Source organism: Salmo salar, chromosome 04 (assembly GCF_965601325.2).
Source record: "Salmo salar chromosome 04, fSalSal1, whole genome shotgun sequence".
NCBI classification, from domain to species: domain Eukaryota; kingdom Metazoa; phylum Chordata; class Actinopteri; order Salmoniformes; family Salmonidae; genus Salmo; species Salmo salar.
This window is the reverse complement of record NC_138294.1, coordinates 74,971,607-74,985,372: the sequence shown is the minus strand read 5'-3', so window position 1 is coordinate 74,985,372 and position 13,766 is coordinate 74,971,607. Positions and strand designations below refer to the sequence as shown.

At 38.4% G+C, this 13,766-nt stretch overlaps 1 protein-coding gene across 1 annotated transcript in view; it reads left to right on the top strand.

Annotated features, from left to right (window-relative positions):
- The first annotated feature begins 3,113 nt into the window (after window positions 1-3,113).
- Window positions 3,114-13,766, top strand: part of castor2 (cytosolic arginine sensor for mTORC1 subunit 2) — a 22,403-nt gene continuing 11,750 nt past the window's right edge. The window contains exon 1 of the mRNA XM_014197803.3: window positions 3,114-3,504. Coding sequence (XP_014053278.1) covers window positions 3,389-3,504 — 116 coding nt within the window. The 5' untranslated portion in view covers window positions 3,114-3,388. The remainder of the gene's footprint in view (window positions 3,505-13,766) is intronic.

The window sequence follows — 13,766 nt, the reverse complement described above, 5'->3', positions numbered from 1 at the left end:
CTTGGGCGAGGTTCACCTTCAACAGGACAATGACCCAAAGCACACAGCCAAGAGAATGCAGGAGTGGCTTTGGGACAAGTCTGAATGTCCTTGAGTGGCCCAGCCAGAGCCCAGACTTGAACCCGATCAAAACATCTCTGGAGACCTGAAAATAGTAGTGCAGCAACGCTCCCCATCCAACCTGACAGAGCTTGAGAGGATCTGCAGAGAAGAATGAGAGAAATTCCCCAAATACAGGTGTGCCAAGTTTGTATCATCATACCCAAGAAGACTCGAGGCTGTAATCACTGCCAAAGGTGCTTCAACAAAGTACTTAGTAAAGGGTCTGAATATTTATGTAAATGTAATATGTCCTGGTGGAGCTTTTTATACATTTGCAGAAATAAAAACATAAAACTGTTTTTGCTTTGTCATTATGGGGTATTGCGTGTAGATTGATGGGGGGAAATGACAATTTAATCAATTTTAGATTAAGGCTGTAACGTAACAATGTGGAAAAAGTGAATACTTTTTAAATGCACTGTATCTGTCACGTGCCAAATACTACAGGTGTAGACTTTACCATGAAATGCTTCACATGCGCCGAATAAAACGGGTGTAGACTTTACTGTGAAATCCTTACTTACGAGCCCTTTCCCAACAATGCAGATTTAAAAAGTACAAAAATCAGCAATTAACTAACTGTTCAGCAGTCTTATAACTTGGGTGTAGAAGCTGTTCAGTAGCCTTTTGGTCCCAGACTTGGCAGTCCGGTATAGGATACGTACAGTATTGTTTTGAACTGTATAACATGGAGTGGGGAGGGGCTTAGCTTTTTCTAAAGGGGAATATGAACTGCATGTTTATTTTCAGGACGCTCAATCTTGTTATCTGAGCTCAGGGAGGAGTAGGCCTAGATATGTTTTAAATATGGAAATGCATGCTCTTGCAGTTTCACAAAAGTACACATTTCTATAGCATCATGTTTTAATCTGTACAGTATTTCAATGTGGTAAGTTTTATGCATCAGACCACCCTAGAAATTGTCCTAACAACCTGATGAACCTGCAGTTCAGTTCAAGCCTGAAGTTGCCAACTCAGCAACTCCTTCAGACCCATATAAATCTACTTTCACTAGTCCATGTCAATCCAAGGAAAGGGGAGGTGGTGGAAATGGCACCAGAGAAACCTCAAGAATACAAAAAAACATCTGAAGGGAAATGTCCTTTGAACTGAACAATGTCATATTTTCCACACCCTCAACTGGGGCCTAGCTTTGCGAGATCAGAATGGCTGTAGGATCTTATCACTGCCACAGACAAAAAAAAAGCTTGTTATTTTATGGCTCCAGTCAGCTAGGGCCTTACTTACCACCAATCATAGCCTGTGAATAATTAAACTCCTGTCTAGTTTTTATACTGAAGCATGGCCTAGTCTGGTCTGCGAGTGTAGGAGGGGTGATGGAGCTATTGAGAGTATGTGCTTCCCTACCCACTATCTACGAAATAGCAGTAAGTTGATGGTGATTGAGATGGAACTTCCACTGCATGAAATGACATCACCACCTATACAAGTCTGTCCTCCCACCTGCAGGTTCAAAGAATGTGACCTGAGAAAACATCATAGTTAAAGCTCCTGAGTGGCGCAACGCTCTAAGGCACTGCTTCTCAGTGCTAGAAGCGTCACTACAGACAACCTGGTTCGATTCCAGGCTGTATCACAACCGGCTGTGATTGGGAGTCCCATAATAGGGTGGAGCACAATTGGACCAGCGTTGTCCGGGTTTGTCTGGTGTAGGCCATCATTGTAAATAAGAATTTGTTCTTAACTGACTTGCCTAGTTAAATAAAGGTTAAATTAAAAAAATGTTAAGTGTACCTGTATTTGCCTTTGTAGAGATACTCTTCAAAGATGTCTGAATGTTGCACTCTACCAAGCACAATGGAACCACTGTCCAGGGGGATTAATGACATCAATGGTGATTATGATTTAGTCAGTTTATTTGGTCACAGAATACCATGAATAACTCATTTGTACGTTCTGTTGCCTCAGTCTTTGGATTTCTGTCAAAAATAAATCATAGAAAAGCTCATTTGTGGGCACAATTCCACCACCTTCAAAATCGGTCAATGCTATCAGGGATCCTTGGGATGTATCTACCCTAAATCCTAAACATTTAAAATTTCAACTTCAATCAGGTAGGGAAGTCCCAACGATCCCGGATAGTACAGACCCTTCACAATCCCGGTCTGGTAGGTAGTAAGGTCAGAGTTCAAATACTCTTTCAAGCTTTTGTTTACCTAATGGCATCATCACCATTGTCATTTACCAATGCATTGACTGACCAGGCCATGAATTCTGAACCTCCATTGAGTGATGCTCTGAGTGGAATCCCATAAATCAGGTTACTTGTTTCTTTGTGTTCAACATTAAACTCTTATCATGCTGCTATCTGCTTTGGGGAGCTGATGAACTAAACATCAAAAGAAAGTGAGTATGGTGATTGAGTTAACAGGGTCCCATTGTTAAAGTTGCAAATGTATAATGTGTCAGAGGCTGTCAGACATCAAGTGTGCTGTTCCCCCAGTTCTGGCTATCAATCAGGCTACCCTGCAACTCTGATTTCTGTAATAAGCCTACTTTAATTGTAAATTGTATTTATGAGGAGAGGGAAATTAGTCTTCCGTCTTTCAATGCAACCCCCTACAAAATCTTAACCTTATAAGTAGGCCACCTATAGGACCAAAACCTGTGTGAGTAACTGAAAGCAAACAGTTCATGAATTTCAGATGGAGATAGGTAAGTATATAAGACATGTATGGATAGTGGACAGGCCATTAATGTCCTAGCGATGACAGTTTTTGGACATTATGGGCACAGATGTAGTAGGCCTATCTTGCAAGGTTGATATGTAAGATGTCTGGGGTTTATCCTCAGACAAATTAATGCATTACAAATCATGCATATACAAAACTGAAACAAAATACTTAATTTGTCATATTTTACATTGTCCCTGTATTTGCTCAATGATGGCCCTGCCATGACGCCATAGGAAATGTGAAACTACATGTCCCAACATGCCCGTGTGGCAAAGCAGGTCCTCCCCTTCTTTTGAGTGGCAAGTTGTTTGTTTCACTGTTACCAGCTGCTGGACTATTCCAATCCCTGTCGGAGAGAATACACGGGGACCGACTGTCCTTCTCTTCCTCATTGTGATTCTTTTATTACACCCTGCTTCTATTTTACCTCTCTTTCACTCTTATCCTAAGTGGATAACTTGTCCTTCTCCCTCCCTTGCTTTCTGCTACGTTTCACGGTTTTTATAAGCTATATAGGTGTATTTATTTGTTTTTTTATTAGAAACGATATACATTAATATCTTAGATGTTCCTCAAATGAGAAGACGCAAATGATGGAGTTGCATATTTTAGAACACAGCTTGAAAGTAGCGAGTATAGCAAAAGAGGGCATTCAGATTTGCACTCACGGATTAATCAAACTCGCCTTCTTGCCCTCTAAAACAAGGTAAGTAGCTTTATATATATATATATATATATATATATATAAATATTATTAAATCCGATACAATAAAGAAAATGAGTCATTCTAAATATCTTATTGGGCAGTAACGTTATTGCAAACTAATTGCCCGACTAGATACAGTGTTGCCGATGGTGGTAGCAAAGCTGTCCAATTGTAATTGTCTTCAGCAGTTCTGTTTTAGCTTTCAATGAAAATGCATGCTCTGTTTTTGCAGGAGTCAATGAGTGCTGACAGTATTCTTTAAATTCAGTATGTTGTTTTGCATTGTCATTTTTTTCAGCTTTTGTGCTTTTGTAGTCCGGTCGACGTGAAGGGGTGTGTAGGCTACGTGCTTATGCTGCGTTGACGTCCTGTCGGAAACTCGGAAATCTACTTGCTTACTTGTAGAAAGATGATACCAGAGATACTGGATATAATGAGGCTTATGACTCCGCCCTAACAATGGAATTCGTTTTCCACAGACCGGAACGTCGGGCTGTCAAGCTCCCGCCTATTCCTCTCTTTGGTTTGGTGGATACATCTTATTTTAATATTTTTTTTTATAATCGAAGAGGGGTGTTGACATCAACCGCCTGTATTCAATGGAGAGTGAGAAGCTATGCTAGCCTCATGAATATGCATAGACAATCTCGAATTTCAACAAGGACTACTCCAATATATATTTTTCTCAGTTGTCAAGTGCCTCTCACTTATTTTATTTAACCCTTATTTTACCAGGTAATTTGACTGAGAACACATTCTCATTTACAGCAACGACCTGGGGAATAGTTACAGGGGGTGAATGCGCCAATTGGAAGCAGTACACGTATCAAAATGGCAATTCATTTTAATCGTGACTAAATTCAACACTTTCTCCACCCCATACAAAAACTCAGTTGCTTAATAATGAATGATCTGCTTAATGTGTACAGATTATGGGGTCGGAGTTAACCCTCTTGCTTCACCTCTTCTGCCTTGTTCATGAGCTAGTCAGAACTAATAAACTCAAATTTCTGGTTGTAGTTATACGTGCTGCGTTCAACCAGTTAACAAGTCGTACATTTCCTACTTCCGACAAGCACTTGAACGCGGCATTCCTCTCTGATACAGGAGTTTCCCACTTGGGAAGGAGAATTGACCAATAAATACCTCTACGCAAATTACTTCTGTTCATTTTAACTCGGAGGTCCCGAGTTTCCCACAGAACGTGAACGCGACATTGCAGCTCTGCGGTGTTGTTTCTTCGTTGTGTGTAGGTGTAAAATTAAATGAGGTGAGGTGGTTGCTTTACATCAAACTTGAACCGGCGGCGTGAGACATTTATGTTGTTCGCGATGATGCCGAATATATCATTTGCAATGTTGCAATCATGATTTGGTTAGCTAGCCATTCTATCTGCTGCTGGAGATATGAATGCTGTCCCGGTGGTTGTGTTTCTGACTACAGCCTTTTTCGGTTTTAAATACATTGAATAGGTTATAATTAGGAGACAACAATAACGCTGTATATTTTTTCCTCCTATTAATTTCACCTGGCATGATGAGGATAGGGCAGGTTATCTGTAGATTATCTTCTGTAAACCTATTGCAAAAGTTATACTTACATGATGGAATGCCACTTATCAATAGGCTACTCTAACCTAAACTTCGTTAGTGCAGTTTTCCTCAAGACCTATTCTTATCACTGCAATTTTGGCTGCATGTGTGAGAAATGGGCCTACAGGTCAATAATATAACAGTTTTGCATTCCAACAAAGATCTTGGGATCCTTGCTCTTATAACTGCACCAGGACACAAGTTGAAGGCAAGTATATTTTAGTGACACATTAATGACACATGGGGTTGAAAAGGCCATTGGCTAACCTATGTTTACCAAGCTCTCCTCCACCTTTCAGTGACCTTTTTACATGTGCTGTGGTGACCCCTGAAAAATACTTGAAAAGGAGGCAGAGTTCCACAGAATGCAGTATAAATGTTTGTTGCATCGCACAGCTTGGGAGCGTAAAACATGCATTTAGGTTCACATTTTGCAGTGGTATGGTCTTACGGAAATGTATATAGAAACCATGTCCCACAACCTTTGTTGTGTAGATACAGTTTTGTCTGAATAGAAAAGATGAGTACCGTGTAATTTCCTGGTTTTAGTCGGTGCTTATCTTTTCCATTCATTTGGTGTGGAGGCATATACCTGGATCTACACAACCGATGTCGTGGGACGTGGTTTCAACTTGACTACTTTAGAGGTATTATAACGTCTGACAAACTATGATTTGAAAGTGTAATGACCCTTAAGGCAGTGTTTAAAAATGCAGATAAAGATACTGATAACCCATACTCTCTCCACTAAGTAAAACAGCAGTTATAGTATAGAAACAAGAAGACAGACAACATTTTGAAAGATCTTATTTCCTGATGCCCAGACAGAACTTAATTAAAATAGATGTATCTGTCATTAAACATAGCCTGTGGTTTCCCCTCATATCTTGGAAGTGTTTCATTGCTTCCATTGTTGGCAGACAGAGCTGGATGCACCAAGTTGGTCTGTTTTCAGAACATTGTTTGGCCTCAAGTGGAATGAGGAAATCTTTGATCGGCTTCATCTGAGATTTGGGCCTTGTTGCAGCTGTCATTTCATAGCATTTCTATCATTTGGGAGTCACTAATAGATTTGCATATTGAGTTTTTATATCTGCTGTCCCTCCCATCACATACAGTACTGATTGTGTCCAATTTCGAGTTAAGTAATGGAAGGTTGTTAATTGCTCATGGGTTTTCTAACAGCCTGAATCAAACTCATTTAGAAGCTCCCTGTGAAGTGCCTTGCATTCATGTAGAATGTAAGTCGTGCTGACTAAATGTGGAGGCAAACAAACACAAGACGCTGGCTTGGAAGCTGCTTGCCACCCAGAATGTTGTTGATGCTCTTCTCCCTAAATGTGCTGTCTCACTGTTGACAATCCTGTCTTATATATATATATATACAGTGCCATGAAAAATTATTTAATTTTCTCTACTTTTGCATGTTTTTGATACTGAATGTTATCAGATCTTCAACCAAAACCTAATATTATAAAGGGAACCTGAGTAAACAAATAACACAAATTACATACTTATTTCATTTATTTAATAAACAAAGTTGCAACACCCAGTGCTCCTGTGTGAAAAAGTAATTGCTCCCTTACACTCAATAACTGGTTGTGCCACCTTTAGCTGCAATGACTCCAACCAAACACTTGTTGTAGTTCTTGATCAGTCTCTCACATCGCTGTGGAGTAATTTTGGCCCACTCTTCCATGCAGAACTGCCAGGCATAATGGGGCCCATGTCATCCAAAAAGTTGATACTTTTGACTCCTCTGTCCATAGAACATTCATCCAAGAGTTTTGATGGTCATCCAGATGCTGTTTGGCAAACTTGAGTCAACTTTTTGGACGACATGGGTCCTGTTATGCCTGGCAAAAACCAAACACTGCATTTCACAGTAAAACCTCATACCAATGGTCAAGCGTGGTGGGAGTGTGATGGTTTGGGGATGCTTTACAGCCTCAGGACCTGGATGACTTTCATTAATAGAAGGAACCACGAATGCTGCTCTGTATCAGACAATTCTACAGGAGAATGTCAGGCCATCCGTCTGTGAGTTGAAGCTGAAGCGCAGCTGGGTTATGCCTCAAGACAATGATCCAAAACACACAATCGAGTCAACATGAAAATGTCTAAAAAGCCACACATTTTTAGTTTTGGAATGGCCTAGTTAAAGTCCAGACCTAATCCCAATTGAGATGTTGTGGCAGGACTTGAAACAAGCAGTTCATGCTTTAAAACTCACAAATGTCGCTGAGTTAAAGCAGTTCGGCATGCAAGAGTGGGCCAAAATTCCTCCACAGTGATGTGAGAGACTGATCAACAACTACAGGAAGCATTTTGTAGCAGTCATTGCAGCTAAAGGTGGCACAACCAGTTATTGTGTGTAACATGCTGTCGAGACTGGGCATGCTCATGCGCCATCGCGCACATGTTGATTTTGTACATCCACACCAGATGCAATCTAGATATGCAGGTTGAAATATCAAAACAAACTCTGAACCAACTATGTTAATTTGGGGACAGGTCAAAACACATTACACATTCATGAACATTTAGCTAGCTATCTTGCAGTTGCTAGCTAATCTATCCAGGGATATAAACATTGAGTTATTATTTTACCTGAAATGCACAAGGTCCTTTTTTTCTGGATCTTTGTAGAATTTTGACCCATTTTGAGGCACAAAATCGTGTGTTCTCTACTCCAACAAGGGGAAACTAATAGTTTCTAGTAATCTCTCCTCCTTCAGTAGTAGTGGACTTTATATGTCAGTTGGCAACCAACTTTAAGGTGCATTACCACCACTGACTGGAGTCTGGACATGAGTTCATTTTTCAATCACCCACGCGGGTATATGCTCCTAAAAACCATTTACATTTAAGTCATTTAGCAGACGCTCTTATCCAGAGCGACTTACAAATTGGTGCATTCACCTTATGATATCCAGTGGAACAACCACTTTACAATAGTGCATCTAAATCTTTTAGGGGGGGGGGGGGGGGTTCTATTTTAGCGCCTGGCTACGCAGACTTGTGAGCAGTTTAGATTAAATGATTGAATAACATGTATGTGTACATTTATTTTGCAACGCTCGCATACACAACGCAAGCGATGTGGTCAGCATGTAAGGGGGCAATTACTTTTTCACACAGGGGAATTGGGTGTTGCATAACTTTGTTAATTAATTAAATAAAGTAAGTATACATTTTTTTTGCTATTTGTAAACACCGGTTCCCTTTATCTAATAGTAGTTTTTGGTTGAAGATCTGATAATTCAGTATACTAAAATATGCAAAAATAGAGAATCGGAAAGGGGTCAAATTCTTTTTCACCACACTGTACAAAAGAGATTAGATGATATTAAGCAAAAATAATTGATATGAAAATCCAGTAACTGAATCTCAGAAGGTATGTTGTTGGTCTATGGCAAAACATATCCTGATGTCTCCAAAAGAGACATGGTAATCTTCGTAGTACTTTACCGTTACATATTCATTCCAGCAGGAAGCCTTGGGTAAGTTACGGAATTGCACTGAGACTTCGATTTTTCACTTTAAAATATCCTAAACAAAAACCATTGATTTCAATGTTTAATAAACCAACAACTTTATGCATAATGAATACATTGAACATTTTACAGTAAAAACATAATAAAAAATAAAACTAACATTTACTGGGTTAACTGTGCAGATGCCAAAGTATGGTAACAGAAAATTATTCCTTGTGCATAGAGTTGTCTGATTCGTTAAACTTTTAAATCAATGGTTTTTGTTAGGCATACATTTTTAAGTGGAAAATCTGAGTCTCAGTGCAATTCCATTATTGTGGAATTTCCTTAACCTGTTGAGGACAGACGTTCCGCCTGCGGAACCCCTAGCCAACAGCTAATGGCATCGCACGGCGCGAAATACAAAACCAACTAAAATACCCCAATTCAATTTTCTCAAACAATCAACTATTTTACACCATTTTAAAGATAAGACTCTCGTTAACTTGTTATGGATAGGGGGCAGTATTTTCACGGCCCGGATAAAAAAACGTACCCGATTTAATCTGGTTATTACTCCTGCCCAGAAACTAGAATATGCATATAATTAGTAGCTTTGGATAGAAATCACTCTAAAGTTTCTAAAACTGTTTGAATGGTGTCTGTGAGTATAACAGAACTCAAATTGCAGGCCAAAACCTGAGAAGATTCTGTACAGGAAGTACCCTGTCTGACCATTTCTTGGCCTTCTTTGTCATCTCTATCCAAAACAAAGATCTCTGCTGTAACGTGACATTTTCTAAGACTCCCATAGGCTCTCAGATTTCAGATTTCAAAAAGGCTTTACAACGAAAGCAAAACATTAGATTTTGTCAGCAGAGTACCCAGCCAGAAATAATCAGACACCCATTTTTTCAAGCTAGCATATAATGTCACAAAAACCAAAACCACAGCTAAATGCAGCACTAACCTTTGATGATCTTCATCAGATGACACTCCTAGGACATTATGTTATACAATACATGCATGTTTTGTTCAATCAAGTACATATTTATATCAAAAAACAGCTTTTTACATTAGCATGTGACGTTCAGAACTAGCATTCCCACCGAACACTTCCGGTGGATTTACTAAATTACTCACGATAAACGTTCACAAAAAAACAAACAATTATTTTAAGAATTATAGATACAGAACTCCTTTATGCAATCGCGGTGTCAGATTTTAAAATAGCTTTTCGGTGAAAGCACATTTTGCAATATTCTGAGTACATAGCTCGGCCATCACAGGCTAGCTAATTTGACACCCACCAAGTTTGGGGCTCACTAAACTCAGAATTACTATTAGAAAAATTGGATTACCTTTGCTGTTCTTCGTCAGAATGCACTCCCAGGACTTCTACTTCAACAACAAATGTTGTTGTGGTTCCAAATAATCCATCGTTATATCCAAATACCTCCGTTTTGTTCGTGCGTTCAGGTCACTATCCGAAGGGTAACGCGCGAGCGCATTTCGTGACAAAAGAAATCTAAATATTCCATTACTGTACTTAAAAGCATGTCAAACGCTGTTTCAAATCAATTTCTATGCTATTTTTCACGTAAAATAGCGATAATATTCCAACTGGGCAACGTTGTATTCATTCAAAGGCCACAAAGAAAAAAATGGAGAAGTCTCGTGAACGCGCATCTCAGTCTCACTGTCCCCAGGCTGACCACTTACAAACTCTGCTGCTGTACTTTGCCCAGAGACAGCAGACACCCCATTCCACTTTCTGGCGGCTTTAGAGAGTCAATGGAAGCCTAAGAAAGTGTCACGTTACAGCACAGATGCTGTAATGTCGATAGAGATGCAACAGAAGGACAACACATTGTCAGACAGGGCACTTCCTGTATGGAATCTTTTCAGGTTTTGGCCTGCCATATGAGTTCTGTTATACTCACAGACACCATTCAAACAATTTTAGAAACTTTAGAGTGCTTTCTATCCAAATCTACTAATTATATGCATATTCTAGTTTCTGGGCAGGAGTAGTAACCAGATTAAATCGGGTACGTTTTTTATCCGGCCGTGAAAATACTGCCCCCTATCCCAAAGAAGTTTTAAGGTAGGTTGTTTCTGAGGGAGCTTGCACTGAGAGCATTTGTTTGAAAAGAAAAATCTAGGTAAAGAAAGACATTTGATTGGAAACATCCTTTTTGCTATTCATATTTGAACATGAAATCAGCTGGTAGTGAGTTACCCCTATCTAACCAATTCTTCATGAGCAATGCGTGAAACTCGAAGTACAAAAATATTTTCAAGAGGACACGGCCATGTTGAATTATCCCTCGGAGTCATCTAACGTTTCAAGTCAAAAGCAAAGATCAAGTTACAAATGTTTGTTCTTCATGGCAGTTTCCAGGTACATGCACCAAGAGCAATGAGGTAGACAAACTTCAAAACGGCACTCTCTAAAGTCTACCGTTAGCTCAGCATCCTTTCATCATCTCAAAACCTTCAATTGAGAACACAAATCCCATAGTGGTAAAGAGCCAAGTCAATACTGAAGGTGAATCTAATCTGAAGTCTCCTTTAATGGCAGTGAGGTGCCCTTTCTCCATGCATATGTATTAGTAATGCTCTCCACCATGCCAACACAAGGACACTCGAGATGATATGACACAACAGCAGGAGAGGTTTGGGAGTGGGACAAGTAGGCCAGTCGAGTATTTAGGAGATGACGCACGCCATCATCAAATAAATGACTCATTGCATCAGACTCGCTGCTTTCCACAATCAACAAGTATCATGGTACCCCTTGATTGAAAGAGAGGTTTGGGTGGATCGGACAAAAATTGCTCTTCTCTCCCAGAATCGTGAGCTGGTTCAGGTTTTATGATCGGCATAATAGTCTGCAGCAGGTGCTGGCAGTCTCAACTCAAGGTCCATGTATTTTATTTGGGCATGTTTGCATAGGGGCATTTATATCAAAGAAACCATAAGCTAAAAAAAAAACTGACGGCCCCTTACACTTCAGTGTGATGCAAAATGCATAGCGCATAAAATTAAAAAGGTATTATTCATCCTTATCAGACAGGTTCTTACCTGGATGATACATTGGAGATATATAAGACAAGCACTGGAAACAATAGAACACTATGAAAAATCTGGGAAACAGGGCCTGGTATTCATAGCTGATATTGAAAAGGCCTTTGATAAAGTACCACTAGAATTTCTATATAAATGCCTTGACTATTTTGGAGAATCTCTTATACAATGGGTTAAAGTTATGTATAGTTACCACAGGTGTAAAATGGTAAATAATGGCTACTTATCAAAAAGTATTAAACTGTCGGAGTAAAACCAGGTTTTCCACAATTGGCATATCTATTTATTATGGCCATCGAAATGTTAGCTATTAAAATCAGTTCCAACAATAATATCATGGGACTAGAAATCCAGGGCTTAAAATCAAAGGTATCATTGTACACCGACAACTCATGTTTTCTTTTAAATCCGCAATCTGGATCCCTCCACAGCCTCATAGAGGATCTAGATAATTTCTCTAACCTCTCTGGATTACAACCAAACTATGATAAGTGTATCATATTACGTATTGGAATAAAAAATATATATAACTTTTACATTACCATGACATTTATCAATAAAATGGTCTGACGGTGAAGTGGACATACTTGGTATTCATATCTCACTAGAATACATTTTTATAGAAAGTTAGCAAAAATGAATAAGATCTTGATACCATGGAACGGTAAATACCTGTCTATTTGTGGAAAAATTACCCTGATTAATTATTTTGTCATATCCCAGTTTACCTATTTGTACTTATGGCCCTGCCTACACCGAACAACTTTTTAAAATGTATTATTATATTAGCAAAAAATATCCACTTTATTTAGCACAGCAAGCCAGACAAAATTAAACAGACCTATTTATATAATTAGTATGAGTTTGGAGGGCAAAAAATATTCAATATTAAAGCATTGAACCTCTCACTAAAGGCTTCAGCCATACAAAAGGTATACTTAAATCAGAACTGCAGATTAGTTAAATTGCCTTTTCCCCTTTATCTAGATTACAACCTCTCACTTTATTTCATTTTCAAATAACCGAATCTCCAAAATATTGTTATTTTAAAACAAGCCATCGAAAGCTGGTTGCAATTTCAGTTTCATCCACCAGAAAAGATAGAACAAATATTACAACAAATATTATGGTTAAACTCAAATATACTAATTGATGAAAAAAAAATACATTATTTATAATAAAAATGTATTATTTTTGTTAATTATATCATAAAAAGGACTGGTGGAGTTATGTCACACATGGAGCTAACTATTTTTTATGATAAATAAAAAAAGTATACCAGTTAGTTACATTTAAGGACCAACAAATGTACAGCTGCGCCATACTGGTTGCAAAATAGTTGGAAAGAGATTTTTGATGTGCCGATTCTATAGCACATGGTTTATGAACTGATACACAAAACAACTCCTGATTCAAAACACCGTTTTTCAATTTAAAATTATTATAAAAATTATTGCAACCAATAGAATGTTTTGTATATGGGGGATATAATCATCCCAACTCTGCAGATTTTGCTGCGAAGAGACAACCATTAGATCACTTGTTTTGGTAGGACTAAAGGGAAAAATGGAAAACTATGGTAAAATGTACATGTCTGTAAAATGTATAAGTTGGAAGTATAAAATCGAAGTATTGTTGTCCATTAGTTTACTCCAATTAGGGGGCAGGTGGTAGGGTTAGGGGAAAATAATAAAGAAGGAAAATATATATAAAAATACAATATCAGGCATTGGAAATTATGCAAACAATTACATATAGAACCTGCAATATATTAAAGCTGATCTATCCCTAATAAAATATCTATATGTTTTTGAAGACCCATAAGCACCATGTGAGGTTTGTAGGAACATATCAAATTGGGTGTCAAATTTTTGGGAAATTAATTTAGTAATTTAGCAGACACTTATCTGGAGGGAGAATAATAAAAGTTCAGTGATTTTACTGACTGATATCAAATTTGTTTGTGAATTATTAAGTGCTTAAAACTCGTAATTTCGTAATTTCTTCAACTGAATTGGCTACAATGGGAAGTTATAATAGTCAAAAACCATAGTTGGGTCACCTGCTACTGTCCTCCCTTTCACTAGCATACCATTCTGTTGTC